The sequence below is a fragment of the Bubalus bubalis genome, chromosome 6 (assembly GCF_019923935.1).
Source record: "Bubalus bubalis isolate 160015118507 breed Murrah chromosome 6, NDDB_SH_1, whole genome shotgun sequence".
Classification (NCBI taxonomy): domain Eukaryota; kingdom Metazoa; phylum Chordata; class Mammalia; order Artiodactyla; family Bovidae; genus Bubalus; species Bubalus bubalis.
The window spans coordinates 54,218,790-54,240,522 of record NC_059162.1 but is presented as its reverse complement, the minus strand read 5'-3'; the positions used below and the strand labels follow the sequence as shown (position 1 = coordinate 54,240,522).

Genomic DNA, 21,733 nt, shown 5'->3' with positions numbered 1-21,733 from the left:
CATCAAGAGGCATTTAGTTCCTCTTCACTTTATGCCATAAGGGTGGTATCATCTGCATATCTGAGGTTATTGATATTTCTCCCAGCAATCTTGATTCCAGCTTGTGCTTCATCCAGCCCAGCATTTCTCATGATGTACTTTGCATATAAGTTAAATACGCAGGGTGACAATATACAGCCTTGACGTACTCCTTTTCCTATTTGGAACCAGTCTGTTGTTCCATGTCCAGTTCTAACTGTTGCTTCCTGACCTGCATAGAGGTTTTTCAAGAGACAGGTCCGGTGGTCTGGTATTCCCATCTCTTTCAGAATTTTCCACAGTTTATTGTGATCCACACAGTCAAAGGCTTTGGCATAGTCAATAAAGCAGAAATAGATGTTTTTCTGGAACTCTCTTGCTTTTTCCATGATCCAGCGGATGTTGGCAATTTGATCTCTGGTTCCTCTGTCTTTTCTAAAACCAGATTGAACATCTGAAAGTTCACAGTTCACATATTGCTGAAGCCTGGCTTGGAGAATTTTGAGCATTACGTTACTAGCGTGTGAGATGAGTGCAGTTGTGCAGAAGTTTGAGCATTCTTTGGCATTGCCTTTCTTTGGGATTGGAATGAAAACTGACCTTTTCCAGTCCTGTGGCCACTGCTGAGTTTTCCAAATATGCTGGCATATTGAGTGCAGCACTTTCACAGCATCATCTTCCAGGATTTGAAGTAGCTCAACTGGAATTCCATCACTTCCACTAGCTTTGTTCGCAGGAAGCATAGTTTAAGGGTAAAAAGAGTTTCAGATTCACATCTCACCTCTACGACATGCTTAGTGAACTTGACCCGGCATATTATCTTACCCTTTCTGAAGCCTCCTTGTTTTCAATGGAGATAGCACACCACTCATTTTGCATGGTTTTACTCAGAAATGAATTGGACAATTGTAACATATGTGCTTCTTAGAAAGAAATTCAGCAATAAAACTGTTACTTCTACTACTATTCACTGAGCAAACATGAAAAGACAGTATAGTGAAGTGGCTTAACAAGAGGGTTTGGAATGAAGAGTGATTTGGTTCAGGTTATTTATAGTGTTGTGATTTGGGATAAGACATTTAATCTTTCTGTGCCTCAGTTTCTATAAAATGGTGGAGAAATGTCTGTTACAAAATATCAGCTATTTAACCTATGTAGGGTGATCAGCACTGAGCATGGAACACATGCTGTGTGCGCACTGGGTATTAAGTTCCAGGGGCTTCATGTTCATGAATCTGTAAGATGAGTCATTTTCTTAACTTACAGCATGCATAAAAGAGGAGCCACGCCCACTATGTGTCTGTCCATTATTTAAGGAAATTAAACCTAAAAATTAATATGTTTCCTATTCTAGGTTTCCCAAACTGACACCCAATCCTGAGATACATTCCATTATATTTAAGAATCTAATAGACACCTTTTTCAACACTAAATGGTCTCTAAGATGTCTTTCAAAGCTATTAATGTGAAGGTTCTAGAGAAATTGTGTCAAACACATCTTTTTTTTTTTTTTTTTTTTTTTTTTAGAATAGCTTTCAGAAATTCCTTATATGGCTGTTGAGTCATTGCTTTGTTCTCAGTGCTTTCAGTTTCACATTACTGTAAATCTGTTAGAGAGGTTGCTTTCCTTCTGTCTGTTTGCTAAAGGAAAGCAGGTAAGACTCAAGATATTGAGCTGGTGAAATAGAAGTCTAACCATCTAGTGAGAGAAAGAGAAATTTGTTACAGAACCATTCCACCTGAGCTGAGAAGAAAACAGGTAAGAACTCTAGCTTTTCCTCAAAGCAGATTCTTCTTCAGTGCTAAAGGAGCCCTGTTATAGGAGCAGGAGCCCATGGTAAGATTAGTGCAGGGGTGCGAAGGGATCTGTAATGGTTAGTTTTCTAATAAATGATCAGCATCAAGACTGTAGCTCATCCTGATTTGGGACATTGGTCAAATGAAATCCAGGTGTTAGCATGGGCCATCCCATCTCTGGGTCATGACTGTGCTTGTGTGGAGTTAAGCACCAAGGACACAGGGCTAAACTGAGTTTGGAATGAATTAGGATTGTCCTTCTCTTTGCTGATGTTGACTGTGGATAATGATTGTATTACCATTTTCTTTGATACAACTTGCTCAATACTGATTTGACTGCAGCTAAGAAACTGAAAGGGTGGCAGATATGTTTTGTTTTGTTTTTTTCTCATGAGAAGGAAAGAACAGTAAATGAGGTGCAGTGGAAACAGTCACCTGGCACTGTTAAAGACAAGGGGAAAAGCTGAAATCCAGAGTGAAAGATGTAGATTTATGAAGACATCATACTCTTCAGTCCTACCTTTGCACTCTATTTTAAAGTCGACATCTTCCTTTAGAAACAGCACAGGTTCACTAGGTTCAATGTGTTGGTGCCAACTCGAGGATGCCTTACACCTTAGGACAGAATTCAGTCCCACCACTTTATAAAAAGCTTTGTCTTTAAAGAATCTACTCTGGAGCAGTGCTAAAGTCACCATTGTTTTTTTATTTTGCCCTCTCTGGGCTCTCAAGGAGTTCTGATCTTGCCTCCTGGAAACTCTTCCCCTGACTTCCTTGGCTTGGCACTAGCCCCATTCATCACTTACTGTCTGACACCTCTCTCTCTCTTTTCAGTTTCCTGCCCTTGGTTCCCTTACCACTCCTCTCTCCTTACCCCTACCCCTCTTCATCTTCTTCCCGCTTCTACTTCTCCTCTACAAGATGGGAGAAAAGAACAAAACAGAAAACCTAGATTGTATGGCTGGAAATATAGCTATTTTCTTTCAATAACTTTCTTCTCTACCTCTGTTAATCTCTTCCTGATCTTTTAATCTTTATTTCAATTTTTTCTCCCCTCATATACACACCTGATTTTTAGCAACATACAGTGTTACAAATTGTGTAGTTTATCTCCACGTAGTTGGAGGCTAATTTGCCGGGGACCAGCCCCAGCTGATCCAGGGTATTCGAAGGAGAGATGGCTAGGCGACCTATTCAAATGTTAATTAGAGATAATAAAGAGTAATAAAATGAGGATAGCTCAGTAGGAAAATTCAGTGGAGAAAAGAAGCTGAGTGGCTTGGTTTACGCGGAAAATCAATATAACCCGTGACACCAGGTTAGCTCTGACCACGGAGGCCTCAGGCGCCCTCTCGAATAGCGGAAGGTGCCCCACCTTAGACACCTTCTCGAGTGGGTCTTAGAAGCCCAGGCAAATAAATGGTCGCAGAGGACATCCGCGCTCCAGATGGACACTCAGCTGGAAGTTAAAGGGAAGAATGACATGGGGAGACCAAGCGTTGGTGAGCAAGGCCCATAGCTTTATTTTCAACAGGGGCTTTTATACCCTAAGTTACACATAGAGGATAATAGGGGATGCAAAATCAGCAGTCTTTGATGCTTATCAAAAACCAGGGTTTCTTTCCTGCAGATTTATCGTATACAAATGGTTTAGGTGATTTACATCATCTTCTGGCCAGAGGCCTATTAACATTTTATGACTCTTGACAAGGACTTATCAACAAAGACTTATTTTTTCTCTAAGAGTAATTATTTTAAAGTTTGGCGCCATCTTCCGAAGATAAGATTACGTTCCTATAGGGTGGATGTGTAATGGGTTTACAAAGGAAAGAATTTACTACCTTAAGGGTCTAAAGTTACTAACACCAGGCCACTACTTATTTTTTCTGCATACCAACTATATTAATTAATGCACATTCAAGGATACAATTCAGGGGATGTGAAAACTTGGCAACAAACATTAGCTCATCAATGAAATCTTTTACTAGCTTTATTCTGACAGCTTCTAATTCTCTGAGAGGCTCTAAGCTATTTGAATATCTTAAGCTTCCCGTGCCTCTGGAGGCTGGGAGACTGTAAACAATCGTATGCATAGCTGTAGGTGTCCGGGTAAACTTGTCAGGCGAGTTAGAGAGCCATCTGAGGGGTTTGGATTTAAACACTCCTAATTGCCCAGGAACTTTATTAATTGGAGCTGTAAGTTAACTCTTTGACAGAGAGAGTGAGATGGTGGTGGGGGACAGCCCCCAGTAAAGTCAGAGGTGAGAGCACAAAGCAATAAAGTAGGCAGACTCTGGTTTTTTGGGGGGTAGATGCTCGAGAATATCCGGGGGCACTCCCGAGGCTCGATCCCGCCTTTGCGTATGCCGAGCCCCCTTCCTCATGACCTTTGTCACGAGTGGAATGTCTCTCGCCGGCTCCCGGCACTAATTTATTGTGATTTAGGTCATACCTGAATGGTCTAGTGGTTTTCCCTACTTTCTTCAATTTAAGTCTGAATTTGGCAATAAGGAGTTCATGATCTGAGCCATAGTCATCTCCCAGTCTTGTTTCTGCTGACTGTATAGCTTCTTCAACTTCGGCTGCAAAGAATATAATCAATCTGATTTCGGTGTTGACCATCTGGTGATATCCATGTGTAGAGTCTTCTCTTGTGTTGTTGGAAGAGGGTGTTTGCTATTACCAGTGTGTTCTCTTGGCAAAACGCTATTAGCCTTTTCCCTGCTTCACTTTGTACTCCAAGGCAAAATTTGCCTGTTATTTCAGGTGTTTCTTGACTTCCTACTTTTGCATTCCAGTCACCTATAATGAAAAGGACATCTTTTATTGGGTGTTAGTTCTAGAAGGTCTTGTAGGTCTTCATAGAACCATTCAACTTCAGCTTCTTCAGCATTACTGGTTGGGGCATAGACTTGGATTACCATGATATTGAATGGTTAGCCTTGGAGATGAACAGAGATCATTCTGTCATTATTTCAGATTGCATCCAAGTACTGTATTTTGGACTCTTTTGTTTACTATCATGGCTACTTCATTTCTTCTAAGGGACTCTTGCCTACAGTAGTAGATATAATGGTCATCTCATCCCTTGTTTGACCACTTCCAATTTGCCTTGATTCATGGACCTAACATTCCAAGTTCCCATGCAATATTGCTCTTTACAGCATCGGATCTTGGCTTCCATCACCAGTTACATCCACGGCTGGGTATTGGTTTTGCTTTGGCTCTGTCTCTTCATTCTTTCTGGAGTTATTTGTCCACCAATCTCCAGTAGCATATTGGGCACCCGCTGACCTGGGGAGTTCATTTTTCAGTGTCCTATCTTTATGCCTTTTCATAGTGTTCATGGGGTTCTCAAGGCAAGAATACTGAAGTGGTTTGCCATTCCCTTCTCCAGTGGACCACATTTTGTCAGAACTCTTCACCCTGACCCATCCATCTTGGGTGGCCCTACACGGCAGGGCTCATAGTTTCATTGAGTTAGACAAGGCTGTGATTACACTGGTTAGTTTTCTGTGATTGTGGTTTTCATTCTTTCTGCCCTCTAATAGAGAAGGATAAGAGGGCAAAACTGACTGAGGGAGAAACTGGGTCTTGTTCTGATGGGTGGGGCCACGCTCAGTAAATCTTTAATCTTATTTTCTGTTGATGGGTGGACCTGTGTTCCCTCCCTCCTATTTACCCGGAGCCAAACTATGGTGGAGGTAAAGAAGATAATGGTGGCTTCCTTCAAAAGGTCCCATGTATGTACTGCTACATTCAGTGCCCCCAACAATGCAGCAGGCCACCACCAACCCACGCCTCCGCCAGAGACTCCTGGACACTCACAGGCAAGTCTGAGTCAGTCTCCGTGGGCTCACTGCTCCCTTCCCCCAGGTCCTGGTGCACACAAGGTTCTGTCTGTGCCCTCCAAGAGCCTATTTCCCAGAATAGAGTTCCAAAGAATAGCAAGGAGAGATAAGAAAGCCTTCCTCAGTGATCAGTGCAAAGAAATAGAGGGAAACAATAGAATGGGAAAGATTAGAGATCTCTTCAAGAAAATTAGAGACACCAAGGGAACGTTTCATGTAAAGACTGGCTTAATAAAGGACAAAAATGGTATGGACCTAACAGAAGCAGAAGATATTAAGCAGAGGTGGCAAGAATACACAGAAGAACCATACAAAAAAGATCTTCACAACCCAGATGATCACAATTGTGTGATCACTCACTTAGAGCCAGACAGCCTGGAATGCAAAGTCAATTGGGCCTTAGGAAACATCACTACGAACAAAGCTAGTAGAGGTGATGGAATTCCAGCTGAGCTGTTTCAAATCCTAAGAGACAATACTGTGAAAGTGCTGCACTCAATATGCCAGCAAATTTGGAAAACTCAGCAGTGGCCACAGAGCTGGAAAAGTCAGTTTTCATTCCAATCCCAAAGAAAGGCAATGCCAAAGAATGCTCAAACTACCGCACAATTGCACTTATCTCACACACTAGTAAAGTAATGCTCAAAATTCTCCAAGCCAGGCTTCAATAATACATGAACTGTGAACTTCCATATGTTCAAGCTGGTTTTAGAAAAAGCAGAGGAACCAGAGATCAAAATGTCAACAACTGCTGGATCATTGAAGAAGCAAGAGAGTTCCAGAAAAACATCTATTTCTGCTTTATTGACTATGCCAAAGCCTTTGACTGTTTGGATCACCACAAACTGTGGGAAATTCTTCAAGAAATGGGAATATCAGACCATCTGACCTGCCTCTTGAGAAATCTGTATGCAGGTCAAGAAGCAACAGTTGGAACTGGACAGGGAACAACAGACTGGTTCCAACAGGAAAAGGAGTATGTCAAGGCTGTATACGCCCTTTTTATTTAACTTCTATGCAGAGTACATCATGGGAAACGCTGGGCTGGATGAAGCACAAGCTGGAATGAAGATTGCTGGGAGAAATGTCAATAACCTCAGATATGTAGATGACACCACCCTTATGGCAGAAAGTGAGGAAGAACTAAAGAGCCTCTTGATAAAAGGGAAAGTCGAGAGTGAAAAATTTGGCTTGAAGCTCAATATTGAGAAAACTAAGGTCATGGCATCCGGTCCCATCACTACGTGGCAAATTGATGGAGAAACAGTAGAAACAGTGGCAGATTTTCTTTTTTGGGAGCTCCAAAATCACTGCAGATGGTGATGGCAGCCATGAAATTTAATGCTTACTCCTTGGAAGAAAAGTTATGACCAACCTAGATAACATTAAAAAGCAGAGACATTACTTTGCCAACAAAGGTCCATCTAGTCAAGGCTATGGTTTTTCCTGTAGTCATGTGTGGATGTGAGAGTTGGACTCTAAAGAAAGCTGAGTGCCAAAGAATTGATGCTTTTGAACTGCAATGTTGGAGAAGACGCTGTGGTGTTGGAGAAGATTTAAAGAAAATCAGTCCTGAATATTCATTGGAAGGACTGATGTTGAAGCTGAAACTCCAATACTTTGGCCACCTGATGTGAAGAACTGACTCATTTGAAAAGACCCTGATGCTGGGAAAAATTGAGGGCAGGAGGAGAAGGGGATAACAGAGGACGAGATGGTTGGATGACATCACCGACTCAATGGACATAAGTTTGAGTAAACTCCGGGAGTTGGTGATGGACAGGGAGGCCTGGCATGTTGCAGTCCATGGGGTCACAAAGAGTTGGACATGACTGAGTGACTGAACTGAACTGAATTTATTGTGAAGCTAATGAATTTTAAGTTTCCGAGCCCCTTGTTTCTACAAGCCCACAGCAAGCTTTTGGAAGAGCTTTAAGCCATGTGTTTCACAAGGTTACAGACTTTTATAAAATTTGCTAAAGTCAGTTCCACTTCTAGGAAAGAAGTGTGAGAAAATCTGTGAACTATTATTTCAGTAGAAATAAGGATAGCTAATGAGAAAATGCATTTCAAATCATTAAAAATTGTTCAGAGACATATTAATTGATGAACCTTTATTCATGAAATTCTTTATTCATAGTAAGAATTAATGAATAAAAAATAAATATTGACTCTTCACACAAAGATAGGAAATGCAACAAATCTCTCTGAATCCTATTCTGTTTTACATTTAATGTCTAGTATAAATTCCACCTCAGTGCAGGAGACCACAGTTCGATTCCTGGGCTGGGAAGATCCACTGGAGAAGGGATAGGCTACCCATTCCAGTATTCTTGGGTTTACCTGGTGGCTCAGCTGGTGAAGAATCTGCCTGCAATGCAGGAGACCTGGGTTCGATCCCCGGGTTGGGAAGATTCCCTGGAGAAGGGGAAAGCTATGTACTCCAGTAGTCTGGCCTGGAGAATTCCATGGATTTTATATTCCATGAGGTCACAAAAAGAGTCGGACTCAACTGAGCAATTTTCACTTTCATAAATTTTTAAATGTGAATCCAAATAGAAGATTTCAGTGGTAAATTAAATGGAAGATTTTGTTCATGAGGGTGATTGTATGTTGAAAAGTCACTGTCATATCAATATTTTTAATGAGCTACTTTGATAACACTTCTCCAATTTTCAAAAGGAAACAGATTTAATCTCATATATCTCACTGTTGACATAAATGGCCAAGGTTTTTTGTGATTGGCCAAAAAATCTCCAGATGCACTAGGATCATCTTTCTCTTTGCTGATGTTAACTGTCTTAACTAGGCACACAGTTATATTGTGGGGATTTTGACATTCCTCCTTCTGAACGCAAAATGACCTGATGAAAACTCTTGATCTGTTTAGACTGGAAATTCTAATTCATCCCATATCTTCCCTTGCAGACAAAGGGATATGGCCTCAGAGATCCACATGCCAGGCCCAGAGTGCCTCATTGAGAACATTAATGGGAGACTGCTGGTTAATCCAGAAGCCCTGAAGATCCTGTCTGCCATCAGGCAGCCTGTTGTGGTGGTGGCTATCGTGGGCCTCTACCGCACAGGCAAGTCCTACCTGATGAACAAGCTGGCTGGGAAGAACAAGGGTGAGTGACACCAGCAGAGCCCAGCCAAGTCCCTTCTGTCCACCCACACTCCCAGCGTGCAGCACAGTGATGTGAGGAGAGGAAGTGAGAGACCTGGGAGGGATATTGAAAGCTAACCTTCAGTCCACAGTTATGTTCTTATCGTCACTATGACCTGTATCAGATCACAGCTCTTTGCACTTTGTCTTAGTTTCTTTTTCAAAAGCACAATTTTTTCCCTTCCTAGAAAGACAAATGTGGTAATAAAAAATAAGTAATGTATGTAGTACTAAATTACAAGACACTTACAAAAATATTCATGTAATGAGAGCATTTCTATTGATCTTTAAGATTTAAAAAATGTTTAAATCTGTATTGGTTGTTCTTATTTCTTTTCTTATTTTTAACTGTTGTAAAGTTATACATGGGCTTCCCCAGTGGCTCAGCAGGTAAAGAATCCACCTGCAATGCAGAGATGCCGGAGACCCGGGTTTGATCCCTGGGTAGGAAAGACTCCTGGAGGAGGGCATGGCAACCCATTCCAGTATTCTTGCTGGGAAAAATCTCATGGTCAGGGGAACCTGGTGGGTTACGGTCCGTGGAGTTGCAAACAGTCAGACACAGCTGAAATGACTGCGCATGCCCTCATGCAGGATACACATACATAAAATTTACCACAAAATTTACCATTGTAACATTTTTTAAAATTCTGTGGTATTAAGTAAATTCACACTGTTGTGTAAACATCACTAACATCCATCTCTGTAAATTTCCCCCAACAGGAATTCTATACCCCAATAAACAAAAATGCCCCAGCCTTTGACAACCACAATTCTATATTATCTATAAATTTGACCAGTCTTGGAATCTCGTGTAAAGAATCATATATTATTTGTCCTTTAGTGATAGGTTTATTTCACTGAGTATGATGTCTTCAAGGTCCAACAATGTTGTAACAGGTATCAAATTCTCTTCCTTTTTAAGGCTGAGTAATTGTATGTGATACCCATTTGCTTATCCAGTCATCCAGTTTATGGACATTTGGACTGTTTCCTCATTTTGACTACTGTGAATAATGTTACTAAGAACATGGGTGTTCAAATATCTGTTCTGTACCTGCTTTCACTTCTTTTGGGTATACACCAAGAAATGGAATTGCTGGATCATATGATAATTCTATGCTAAGCTTTTTAAAGAAATCACCATATTATTTTCCACAGAAACTATACCATTTTACATTCCCACCAGAAACACACAGTGGTAACATTTGTTATAGTTTTTTTTAATAATGGCCATCCTAATGGCTATGAAGTAGTATCTCATTGTGGTTTTTTAAAGTAAAAAATTTTTTAATATTATCAAATTCATTCAGTGTCAAATTTTCCAACTTCATTATAAATATCAATTAATTTTCAGGATTCACATAAGCTGTATGCTATGCTTTGTTGCCCTTTTTTTGAAGTACAGTTGATTTACAATATTGTGTTAGTTTTAAGCGTACAGCAAAGTGATTCAGCTATATATACATATATATTTTTTCAGGTTTTCCCTTATAGGTTGTTTTAATACATTGTGGTTTTGCTTTGTACTTCCCTAATGACTAGTAATGTTGAGTATCTTTTCATGTGTTCACTGGTCTTTTGAATAATTTCTCAAGAGAAATGTCTGTCAAGTCATTTTGCTCATTTTTTAGTTGGGTTGACCTTTAATTTATTTGTGTTAAATTGTAAGACTTCTTTACATATTCTGCGTATCAATCCTTTATCAGATTTATGACTAGCAAATATTTCCTCCCAATTTGTGTGTTATCTATTTAACTCTCAATAGTGTCCTTTGATCGGAGAAGGCAATGGCACCCCACTCCAGTACTCTTGCCTGGAAAATCCCATGGGTGGAGGAGCCTGGTAGGGGGCAGTCCATGGGGTCACAAAGAGTCGGACGCCACTGAGCAACTTCACTTTCACTTTTCACTTTCATGCACTGGAGAAGGAAATGTCAACCCACTCCAGTGCTCTTGCCTGGAAAATCCCAGGGACGGGGAGCCTGGTGGGCTGCCGTCTACAAGGTCGCACAGAGTAGGACACAACTGAAGCGACTTAGCAGCAGCAGCAGCAGTAGCAGCAGTGTCCTTTGATACATAAGTGTTTTAATTTAGATGAAGTCCAACTTATATATTTTTATTGCTATTTATATTTTTGGTATTATTTCCAAGAAATTTTTGCTAAATGCAATATTGTGAAGTTTTTCTCCTGTATTTTCTTCTACTACTTTCATAGTTTTATTAATAGCTCTTAAGGTCTTTGATCCATTTGGGTTAATTTTTTAAAAAGCAAAGCTTTCTCTCTTTCATTGTTGAATATTATGTTGGCTGTGGTTTTTTTTATATGACTTCTATTATGTTGAGATTTTCCTTAAATTTCTAGTTTGTTGATTGTTTTCCTCTTGAAAAGGTTTTGCATTTTTTTAAGTATTTGATACTTTAATTTCCCTGTTTCTCTGATTGTAAGTAAGATTAATACTTGTTGTGGTTTCAGTTCTCCTAAACTTGATTTTGTTAACTTGCATCCCAACTTCCAGAACCACTTGATATTAGAATCCCACCCTCTCTTTTCCCCCTACCCCCTTGCAGGCTTCTCTCTGGGCTCCACGGTGCAGTCTCACACGAAGGGCATCTGGATGTGGTGTGTGCCTCATCCTAAGAAGCCAAACTGTACTCTAGTTCTGCTTGATACTGAGGGCCTGGGGGATGTGGAGAAGGTAAGGAATGAGGTTCCAGTTTGGACTAAGCCCTCATGTCTGAATGTCCTCTACACTTTTAATTTTCCTTTAAATAAGACCTTTGTTTAACCATGTTTTTTCATTTCTGTTTAGATGCTATGAAACCAAGTTATGAACCAGGGGTTAGGAAAATATTCATAAGGCAGAATCCTAGAAGAAGAGCATAGTGATCAGTAGACAGTATCCTAATTAACAAAAAGCTATAAGCTAAGCCAGTTAACACAGATGCATAAAGGGAATACAGATAAACTCAAAGTGATGAATTTTATCTTGCAAAGAACTTTAGATAAGGATTTAAGTTCCAAAGCCCCATACTCTTGGCTTTAACTTTAAAGTCTGTCAGTAACTCAGTGACTTTTGTAAATTATTTGAACTTTTTAACCTCAGCTTTCTGATCTGTAAAACAGGTGTATTAGCTCTACATTTGCCTCATAGTATTGTCTGGAATATTTATAAGATAAGAAATGGGAAGTGTTAGTTGAACAACAATATCCTACTGAGATAGAAACAAGTATTAGTACCCTAATATTAAGACAATTTTTCTGTAAAAATAAAGAGAAAAATTAACTTTAAATTACATTTAAGACCTTTGACTGTCCACCCACAATAACTATTTGTTTTGCAATTATCTACCAATGATCATAAGAGGGTCTAATGAGAATCAGGGTAAAACAAAACATATCAGAAAACTATTCAAAGTCATTTTTGCTTGGATTTGGTTTTCTTTGTCACCAGTCTTGAAAGAAAAAAAAAAAAAAAAAAAAACTCTAGTTACATGAGCATCCTTTTACTACTGCTGATCAGGAAAGTGCCATAAGAATGAAACACAATCCTGGTAAAATATGTTCTGATTTTCAGGGTGACAACCAGAATGATTCCTGGATCTTTGCCCTAGCAATACTCTTGAGCAGCACTTTTGTGTACAATAGTATGGGAACTATCAACCAGCAGGCCATGGACCAACTGCAGTATCCTTTTGGGATCCAAACTACATCAAAATCAGAGGGGAGACCAATATTTAGAAAACAGCTGACTAACTGTGAATCCTGGTGAAACAAACACGAGAAATATAAAAAAGAATTCAATGGCAAGGGGAAAATCCTATAACCTACTGAGGAATTGATACTTGGGATACTTGGGTTAAGAACAAAGGAGAAATAAAGGTTTAGTATGTGGAACTAATATAGAATGGGGGGGGGGGGGACTCTTCATTCACGCCAGTTTTCTTTATTTTGCTACTCAGCTATGTGACGGAGCTAACAGATAAAATCAGGGCAAGATCCTCACCTGATGTGGATGGGGTTGAGGATTCAGCTGACTTTGTGAGCTTCTTTCCAGACTTTGTATGGACACTGAGGGATTTCTCCCTAAACTTGGAAGCAGATGGACAGTCCATCACAGCAGACGAGTACCTGGAGAATTCACTCAAGCTTAAGAAAGGTAAAGGGGACTTAGAATTGGTAAACAGATGACAAAACACTAAAAACTATTATTCCTTAGTTTTCTGTCAACAGTTGTCTTCTACTTATAGTTTCTATTTCTTGTCAAGGGGTGATTACTAAGAAGTAATGCTTGTTTACTATCTGAATAATAGATTTGGTTTTAGATTATTTTTCTCCCTGTTCTAAGAATAAATTTCTTTTTCTTTCACCTTTCCCTGTGCTGTGATTAGATTGATCTTCATGCTTAGGGCTTGTGGTGCTGTAATTAGCCAAAGAGTAGGAGTAGAATGGTCATTTATTTGAAGAAAAGAAATGCAAGCATGAACCATGCACAGTTCAGGGCTGGTAAAGGATTGTTACAGGCAAATATTGTCCAATCTAGCCTGCCAGTTGGTTTTGTAAATAAGATTTTATTGGAATAATGTCATACCCATTTATTTATAGTTTCCCTATGACTGCTTTTAGGCTACAATAGGAGACTTGAGTACTCAGAAAAGAGACCATCTGGCTTGCAAAGTCTATTTACTGTTTGACCCTTTACAGGAAATGTTTGCAAGACCCTACATTAGGCAAATTCCTTTTTTCTTCCTCCAGGTACCAGCCCGAAAGATAAAACTTTTAATCTGCCTCGACTCTGTATCCGAAAGTTCTTCCCAAAGAAGAAATGCTTCATCTTTGATCGACCCACTCATAGGAAGAAATTGGGCCAGCTTGAGGACCTGTGTGACGATGAACTGGACTCCGAATTTGTGCAACAAGCTGCGGTCTTCTGTTCCTACATCTTTAGCAATTCCAAAACTAAAACCCTCTCAGGAGGCATCAAGGTGGATGGACCTCGTGAGTCCTCTTCCCAGTCTTCACTCTCACTGTTAAGACTAGAGGACGGTGTGATAACATCCATGTAGCTTCAACTTTGAAAAATGCACATCTACTGATATTATCGTGATAAATTCTAGGTGGCACCAACACTTCTGATAGGTTTTATTAGTCAGACTTCATAGTTGAGAAAAGACACAAAAGGCAAAGAATAAAAGCTCTGAGAGTGGACAATTGTCCTAGTAAACTGGACCTGCCCTGTCCAACATGGTTTTCACTAGACAAGTGTTCCTATCTAAATTTAAATGTAGCTAATAAAAAATATGGGAATTTAACATTCTGATCACACAGCTATGTCTCAAGGGCTCACACCTACATGAGGTTAGTGGCTCCCACCCTGGACAGCACACACAGAATACTTCCAAAATCACAGAAAGGTCTCCTATAATGCTCTGCTAGAATAAGCAAAATGGAGGACTCATTTTGATTTGCTCCACAAATATTAATCAAATGTTTCCCATGGACTTACCAGGGCTGATGATACAGACATAAATGAGAGAGATATGGTTTCTGGCCTAACAGTACCTGCAGGTGAAGTAAATGTACTCAATAAACACAAAAGGTTCTCAACCATTGATGTATATATACCACCTGAGGATCTTGCCAAAGAGGAGGGTCTAAGTCATTCAAACTGGGCCAGAGGCTGCATTTTTAGCAAGTTTTAAGGTAATGCTGAAAAATAAATGGTTGGTAATAAACAACATTAGAATTAGACAGAATAGAAAGTTTCCTCACTGATGCCTACAGTAAACATCATCATTGTTCTCTGTCATAGGTTTAGAGACCCTGGTGCAGACCTATGTCAATGCCATCAACAGTGGGGATCTGCCCTGCATGGAGAATGCAGTCCTGGCCTTGGCTGAGATCGAGAACTCAGCTGCAGTACAAAAGGCCATTGCCCACTATGACCAGCAGATGGGCCAGAAGCTGCAGCTGCCCACAGAAACCCTCCAGGAACTGCTGGACCTGCACAGGGCCACTGAGAAAGAGGCCATTGAAGTCTTCATGAAGAGTTCCTTCAAAGACATAGACCAATTATTTCAAAAAGAATTAGCGGTAATTTTTTTCTCAAGTTTATACATATTAGGCTCTTGGAAAGTAAAGTATTACTAGAAAATGAAATAGGTGCTTATTTTGTAAAAAGCAATTTTTCTAGACAAACATTATTTGTTATCATAAGAGGAACCAATTCTATTATGATATACTTTATTATGAGGCACTGAAATTTTTTCTTTCATGAATAAACTAATAATCTTCCCTATAATTTCATTACATGCATACAGGTAATAATCAGAGTTTCTAATCAAATCACAGACTCATTTTTATCAGACTGATTGGATATTTTGGCCAAAAGCAAAGAATATTTTATTCTTAGTTATCATAAGCAGGTTTATATTGAGCTACATTTATTTCACATGCAATCATTTGTCCAGTTGGAAAATTAGGAGTTTTCTCCAAAGGTGAAGCATGTAGCTAGTAATCTCTGCTCCAAAGGTTACCCTCATGGAGAGAGGGGCTTCTGTAGAAAGTCAGGATCAGGAGGAAGGTTATGATTTTGTTGCTTTTTTTGTGAGTTCTTCTAGTGGTCACAGACATTTTTTTTTTTTTTTTTTTTTTTTTTTTAATTTTATTTTATTTTTAAACTTTACATAACTGTATTAGATTTGCCAAATATCAAAATGAATCCGCCACAGGTTTACATGTGTTCCCCATCCTGAACCCTCCTCCCTCCTCCCTCCCCATTCCATCCCTCTGGGTCATCCCAGTGCACCAGCCCCAAGCATCCAGTATCATGCATCGAACCTGGACTGGCAACTCGTTTCATACATGATATTTTACATGTTTCAATGCCATTCTCCCAAATCTTCCCACCCTCTCCCTCTCCCACAGAGTCCATAAGATTGTTCTATACATCAGTGTCTCTTTTGCTGTCTCGTACACAGGGTTATTGTTACCATCTTTCTAAATTCCATATATATGCGTTAGTATACTGTATTGGTGTTTTTCTTTCTGGCTTACTTCACTCTGTATAATAGGCTCCAGTTTCATCCACCTCATTAGAACTGCTTCAAATGTATTCTTTTTAATGGCTGAGTAATACTCCATTGTGTATATGTACCACAGCTTTCTTATCCATTCATCTGCTGATGGGCATCTAGGTTGCTTCCATGTCCTGGCTATTATAAACAGTGCTGCGATGAACATTGGGGTACTCGTGTCTCTTTCCCTTCTGGTTTTCTCAGTGTGTATGCCCAGCAGTGGGATTGCTGGATCATAAGGCATGTCTATTTCCAGTTTTTTAAGGAATCTCCACACTGTTCTCCATAGTGGCTGTACTAGTTTGCATTCCCACCAACAGTGTAAGAGGGTTCCCTTTTCTCCACACCCTCTCCAGCATTTATTACTTGTAGACTTTTGGATTGCAGCCATTCTGACTGGCGTGAAATGGTACCTCATAGTGGTTTTGATTTGCATTTCTCTGATAATGAGTGATGCTGAGCATCTTTTCATGTGTTTGTTAGCCATCTGTATGTCTTCTTTGGAGAAATGTCTATTTAGTTCTTTGGCCCATTTTTTGATTGGGTCATTTATTTTTCTGGAGTTGAGCTGTAGGAGTTGCTTGTATATTCTCGAGATTAGTTGTTTGTCAGTTGCTTCATTTGCTATTATCTTCTCCCATTCTGAAGGTTGTCTTTTCACCTTGCTAATAGTTTCCTTTGATGTGCAGAAGCTTTTAAGGTTAATTAGGTCCCATTTGTTTATTTTTGCTTTTATTTCCAATATTCTGGGAGGTGGGTCATAGAGGATCCTGCTGTGATGTATGTCAGAGAGTGTTTTGCCTATGTTCTCCTCTAGGAGTTTTATAGTTTCTGGTCTTACGTTTAGATCTTTAATCCATTTTGAGTTTATTTTTGTGTTATTTTTTTGAGAAGCTTTTCCAGAAATTTGGAGGTCAAGCTAACCTCTTTTAATTCTTCTGTTTATTAATACTTCTTATTTTTTACATCAAAGGCCCAGCTAGATAAAAAGCGAGATGACTTTTGTAACCAGAATCTTAAAGCATCAGAAGATCATTGCTCTGCTTTACTGAAGGATATTTTCAGTCCTCTAGAAGAAGATATGAAACAGGGGATTTATTTGAAACCAGGGGGCTATCGCCTCTTCATTGAGAAGATGCAAGAGCTGAAAAAGAAGTATTTTCAGGAGCCCAGAAAGGGCGTACAGGTAACCAAGATTGATTCTGGGAAGCTACTGATGCCTCCTTGAGGTGACAGTGTGACCACGTGTGTTTTACACAGATGCGCAGTTACAGGACCAACAGCATTCAGGCTCTCATTCTATAAACACGTACAGGGAGCCTGTTACACCAGGTATGACCAATGTGCTCATCCAAGAGCATACACTAAGTTAACAATTGAGTTATAAACTGGATTACCAGATGTATCCAAAATTTCAAATAATGTCATCATTTATCTCTCTGCCTGTGGCTCCCCTAGCCCTACACTTCCCTCCCTCTCATTCTCCCTCTACCCACTTTATTCAGATCCACTTTCTCCATGATGCTTTCATTCTCCAACAAGTTCACCCCATAAGGGACCACAGCACCAACAGCTCCAAAATCAGAGCCCTCAGTTTACAAGAACAGAGAATCACTATTTACATGTATATCAACCTCTTCAAAAGGATTCTGCTCAGGAGGGCACCTTGCTTGGCCAGTCTGGAGCATGTGCTCAGCCCAGTGACAGGGAATCTGATCACCAGGCACACCAGGGCCAAGAGGAGCAGTTCCTAGAGGGAAAGGTGGAAAACATGAATAAGTGTTTATAGTCATTTCCTACTACTAACTCTATTTTGCCTGGATCCCAGGCTGAGGAAATTCTTCAGGACTACTTGAAGTCCAAGGAGTCTCTGACTGATGCAATTCTACAGACAGACCAGACGCTGTCAGAGAAGGAAAAGTTGATTGAAGGTGAGGAGCAAGTCAAGAGACTAGACAGCCTCGAAAGCTCTTTAAAATTCTAACTAATTCAGCTATGTGAACTGAGGAGCCTTAAACTATAGCAACATGAGAAAAGATGTCTCTTACTTGCTAATATCTTTTCTGAGTAGGGTGTATGCAGCCAGTAGCAACAGTGATAGGGAATTGTACATGGAAGAAAGAAGCAACTTGGTTTCCACATACATTTTTCTTTTTCCTCTTCCTCCTGACAGTGGAACGTGTGAAAGCTGAATCTGCACAGGCTGCAGCAAAAATGCTGGAGGAAATGCAAATAAAGAACCAGCAGATGATGGAACAGAAAGAAAAGAGCTATCAGGAACATGTGAAACAGCTGACTGAGAAGATGGAGAGGGATAGGGCCCAGTTACTGGAAGAGCAAGAGAGAACTCTTGCTCTCAAACTGCAGGTATTTAATTGCAACACTGTGTGGTTCCTATTATTCTGTTTTCCCTCCTGGTCACAAATGTGGCCCAGCAGTGAACTTGAAGCCCAGAAGAAGGACCTTGCATGCTTACTTGTTCTTTTCACTCCCTATTTGTCTGCCTGAACTGGCCCCTACAGTGTCTTGTTACTAAAAGATTTTACTTGCAGCTATGTCACACCTAGTCTTTTATCACTATATCTGTCAATCGTGGTAGCTGTTATCTGCTAGGCATTAAAAAAAAAAAAAAGGGTCTTATCGATATCAGAGCAAGACCTGTCATGTCCCTAATACTTAGGAGATGAAAGAGAGGTTCAGACAAGACTAAATAACTTTTATAGGGTCACAATGCTTGAGAAGATATCTGAACTGTCTTCACCACTTAGAGGGATCCATGATTTTTTTTTTCTGTCACAACTGGTATGACCTTTAGCTATAAGAAATCCTTCATAAGCAGAAGGACTCCTTAACTCACACCGCTGTGTCTCTCTGTCACTCCTACTGGTTTCCTATACCCTGCTCCTAGTATGTGTTGAGCTGTGCAGAAATCCAGTATGATCAAGTCTGGGACCCTGATTCTCTCACCTATATTTTGGTCCTCCTGCCACCAAGTTGTGGAAGCTTAGACCAAATTTCCTCATCTAAGATTTAGACAATGTATCAGATTTTGGAAATCCTTCTATTTCTGTGTTATGTATGTGTGTGTGTGTATTAAAAAAAATAAAAATGCATAGATAAGACTCAAAGCCGAACATTTCATTAGGTTGTCCACAAAGGTTGTATACAAATAATGGGAAAAAAACTAAGACTGCTAATTGAGATTTATCAACATATCAAGATGAACTTATGTCAGGAGATATAAGTCAAAAATCTTTCTTAACTCAAGGAGACTCAGGAAAAGCAATCACAGAGATAGAAGACTTAAGAGAAAGTAAAATGAAAATTAATGATAGAGAAAATTTCAAGAAGAAATTAAATATTTTTGAGTAACATGGAAAGTTACATTACCATATGTAAAATAGATAGCCAACGGGTATTTGCTGTATGGTTCCGGAAACTCAAACAGGGGCTCTGTATCAACCTATAGGGGTGAGACGGGAAGGGAGATGGAAGGGAGTTTCAAAAAGGAGGGGATATATGTATACCTATGGCTGATTCATATCGAGATTTGACAGAAAACAACAAAATTCTGTAAAGCAATTATCCTTCGATAAAAAATAAATAAATGAAAAGTAAAAAAAAAAAAAAATCCTTGAATGTGGAAACTAGATAGTAGTTAGAGATTTACTTAATGATATACACTATTCAATTTCCATTTGTATCTTTTTAGGAACAGTCCCGACTACTACAGGAAGGATTCCAAGAAGAGAATAGACGACTTCATAAGGAAATACAGAATCTCCAGAAGAAGATGAATAAACCAAAGAAGGAATGCTTCCTAAGCTAAAGAATTAAAGAATAGAGCTTTCCTGGTCACTCTTATCCAAAGCATTACTATTTGGCAAAACTAATACAGTTATGTAAAGTTTAAAAATAAAATAAAATTAAAAAAAAAATTAAAAAAAAAAGTTTAAAACTAAGAAAAGTGTCACCATACTTGATAATATTTAGGTTTCACATTTTTACTACACTAAAATTTGCAAAGACATGCAGTTCTATAATTGAAGTCATGTGCATCTTCCTCACAATATTGTAAACTGTGTAGCAAGATGCACTTTACCTCTGTGCCAGCACAGGAGGTATCATAAGCTGGTACCACCCAGGAGCTTCTTCTTCCAGATGACCACTAGTTAGACAAGTGGATACTGAGCAAAGTCTTAGGTCAAAGTCTTGGGACATAGTTGGTCGTGAGTTTGACCAAATGCACAAGAGGTTGGGAAGAACCATTCTAGCTTCTAGTAAAGGCAGTATAAGGTGTCCCATTGTTTCAAGTCTGCATGGTCTGTCAGTAGTAATGTGACTCCTGGATACCTGGAATGGGCAGTGCTTACTGGTGAATCCCAAGCTAAAGCAAATCACCTTGTATAGTGATCTAGAAGGTCTACAGAATTTCCACAGGAAGATGGAAGAAACCATTAGCATGATTATAACTTGGATCATAAATAAATGGGCTAAAAAAGGAGACTTTCCCTTCTGGTTCATTTCACACAGATTATAATTTTAATTACTTTAATTAATAACTTTAATGGAACACTTTAGAACTTCAAGTGACAATACACTAAACATAGTAACAGGATGACAATTATACATTGTCTTTGTAGCCATTTATAACTTGCAAAGATGAGCTTGAAATGATGACAGATAATGTGTTAGAAAACTGAGCTAAATTAATTATTAAATTGTTCATTACCCTGAAGTTTAGGCTATTGTTTCCCAATTCTTGAGTCACATCCCCCAAGAGAATATGGGTTGTTTTTGACTTCTTTTGATCAGTAAAATAATACTCTTGGTATTACTTAGGACTTTATCACAACTGTCAAAAGCCCTAGGTAAATGCTTAAAACTTCTTAGAGCAATGAAGAATTATTTCAGTTTGGAAGCAAAAATTTAAAATGTTGAACTTTACATTTCTGATTTTTTATAGTTTTTCACCAAAAAAAAATAACGTTTTCATTTATATAGCCATGATTGGCTAATGTTTTTGTAAAATCTGGGATAGTAACTATTCATGAGTATGTCCTCAATTCTGCCATAAAGCAACCACAGATGATACACAAATGGATGGTATGCCTGTTTTCCAAGAAACCATTGTTTTAAAATGCAGCTGGCACTCTGAAGCCATAATTTGCAGACTCTTGCTTTATATAATAGAAATATTCATCAAAGTTTTTCACATCTGCTTTATGTTCCTTGCATTTGTAAGGAATATAGGGATTACATCGCATATGTTAGCATTGTGAAAAAGATTATACAGTGTTTCAAAATATTACATGATGAGAGAAAAGCAGGAAAGCAGCTAATGCCACTGAATATACATTAATAAACCTGCTTGTTCTGATTGCCTTAGAACCTTTTTTTCCATTGAATCTTCCCTTCGTTTCCCATCAGCATGGAGAATACCTCCTTCCACAGTTAGGCAAGTGCTGATAAGTAGTAGTTTTTTACTCAAACTGCAGCTTCATAGGGGACCACATGAGACTCAAGCATATTAAGTGGAGTATTTATGTAAATTCACCCTGTAGTTCCCACACTGCACTGCAAGAAAGGAGTAAACCAAATGCATTTTTATTAGTTAAACTTCATTATAGAAAAGAATAACTGCATTCAAAACCTAATAGTGGTTTCTTTGTTAATCATTTAAAAATAAGAAAATTAAAGCTAAACAAAAGTAACTCCCTTTCTAGTTTTGTAGCATGAGTTTCTATACCAGATTATAAGCTATACCATTACATAAACTAAACTCCATAATTGCAGAATTAATGTAACCTCTATTAACCTATAAT

The 21,733-nt window shown here is 39.1% G+C and overlaps 1 protein-coding gene across 1 annotated transcript; it reads left to right on the top strand.

The window, feature by feature from the left end:
* Positions 1-1,618: 1,618 nt before the first annotated feature.
* On the top strand, positions 1,619-20,412 carry LOC102397482 (guanylate-binding protein 1). The gene is made up of 11 exons (XM_025288323.2): positions 1,619-1,777; positions 8,595-8,794; positions 11,403-11,530; positions 12,410-12,519; positions 12,795-12,991; positions 13,588-13,830; positions 14,645-14,925; positions 16,882-17,094; positions 17,737-17,839; positions 18,082-18,275; positions 19,621-20,412. The coding sequence occupies exons 2-11, from the start codon at positions 8,605-8,607 to the stop codon at positions 19,735-19,737; spliced, it is 1,776 nt and encodes a 591-aa protein (XP_025144108.1). The 5' UTR covers positions 1,619-1,777; positions 8,595-8,604; the 3' UTR covers positions 19,738-20,412.
* The last annotated feature ends 1,321 nt before the right edge of the window (positions 20,413-21,733 follow it).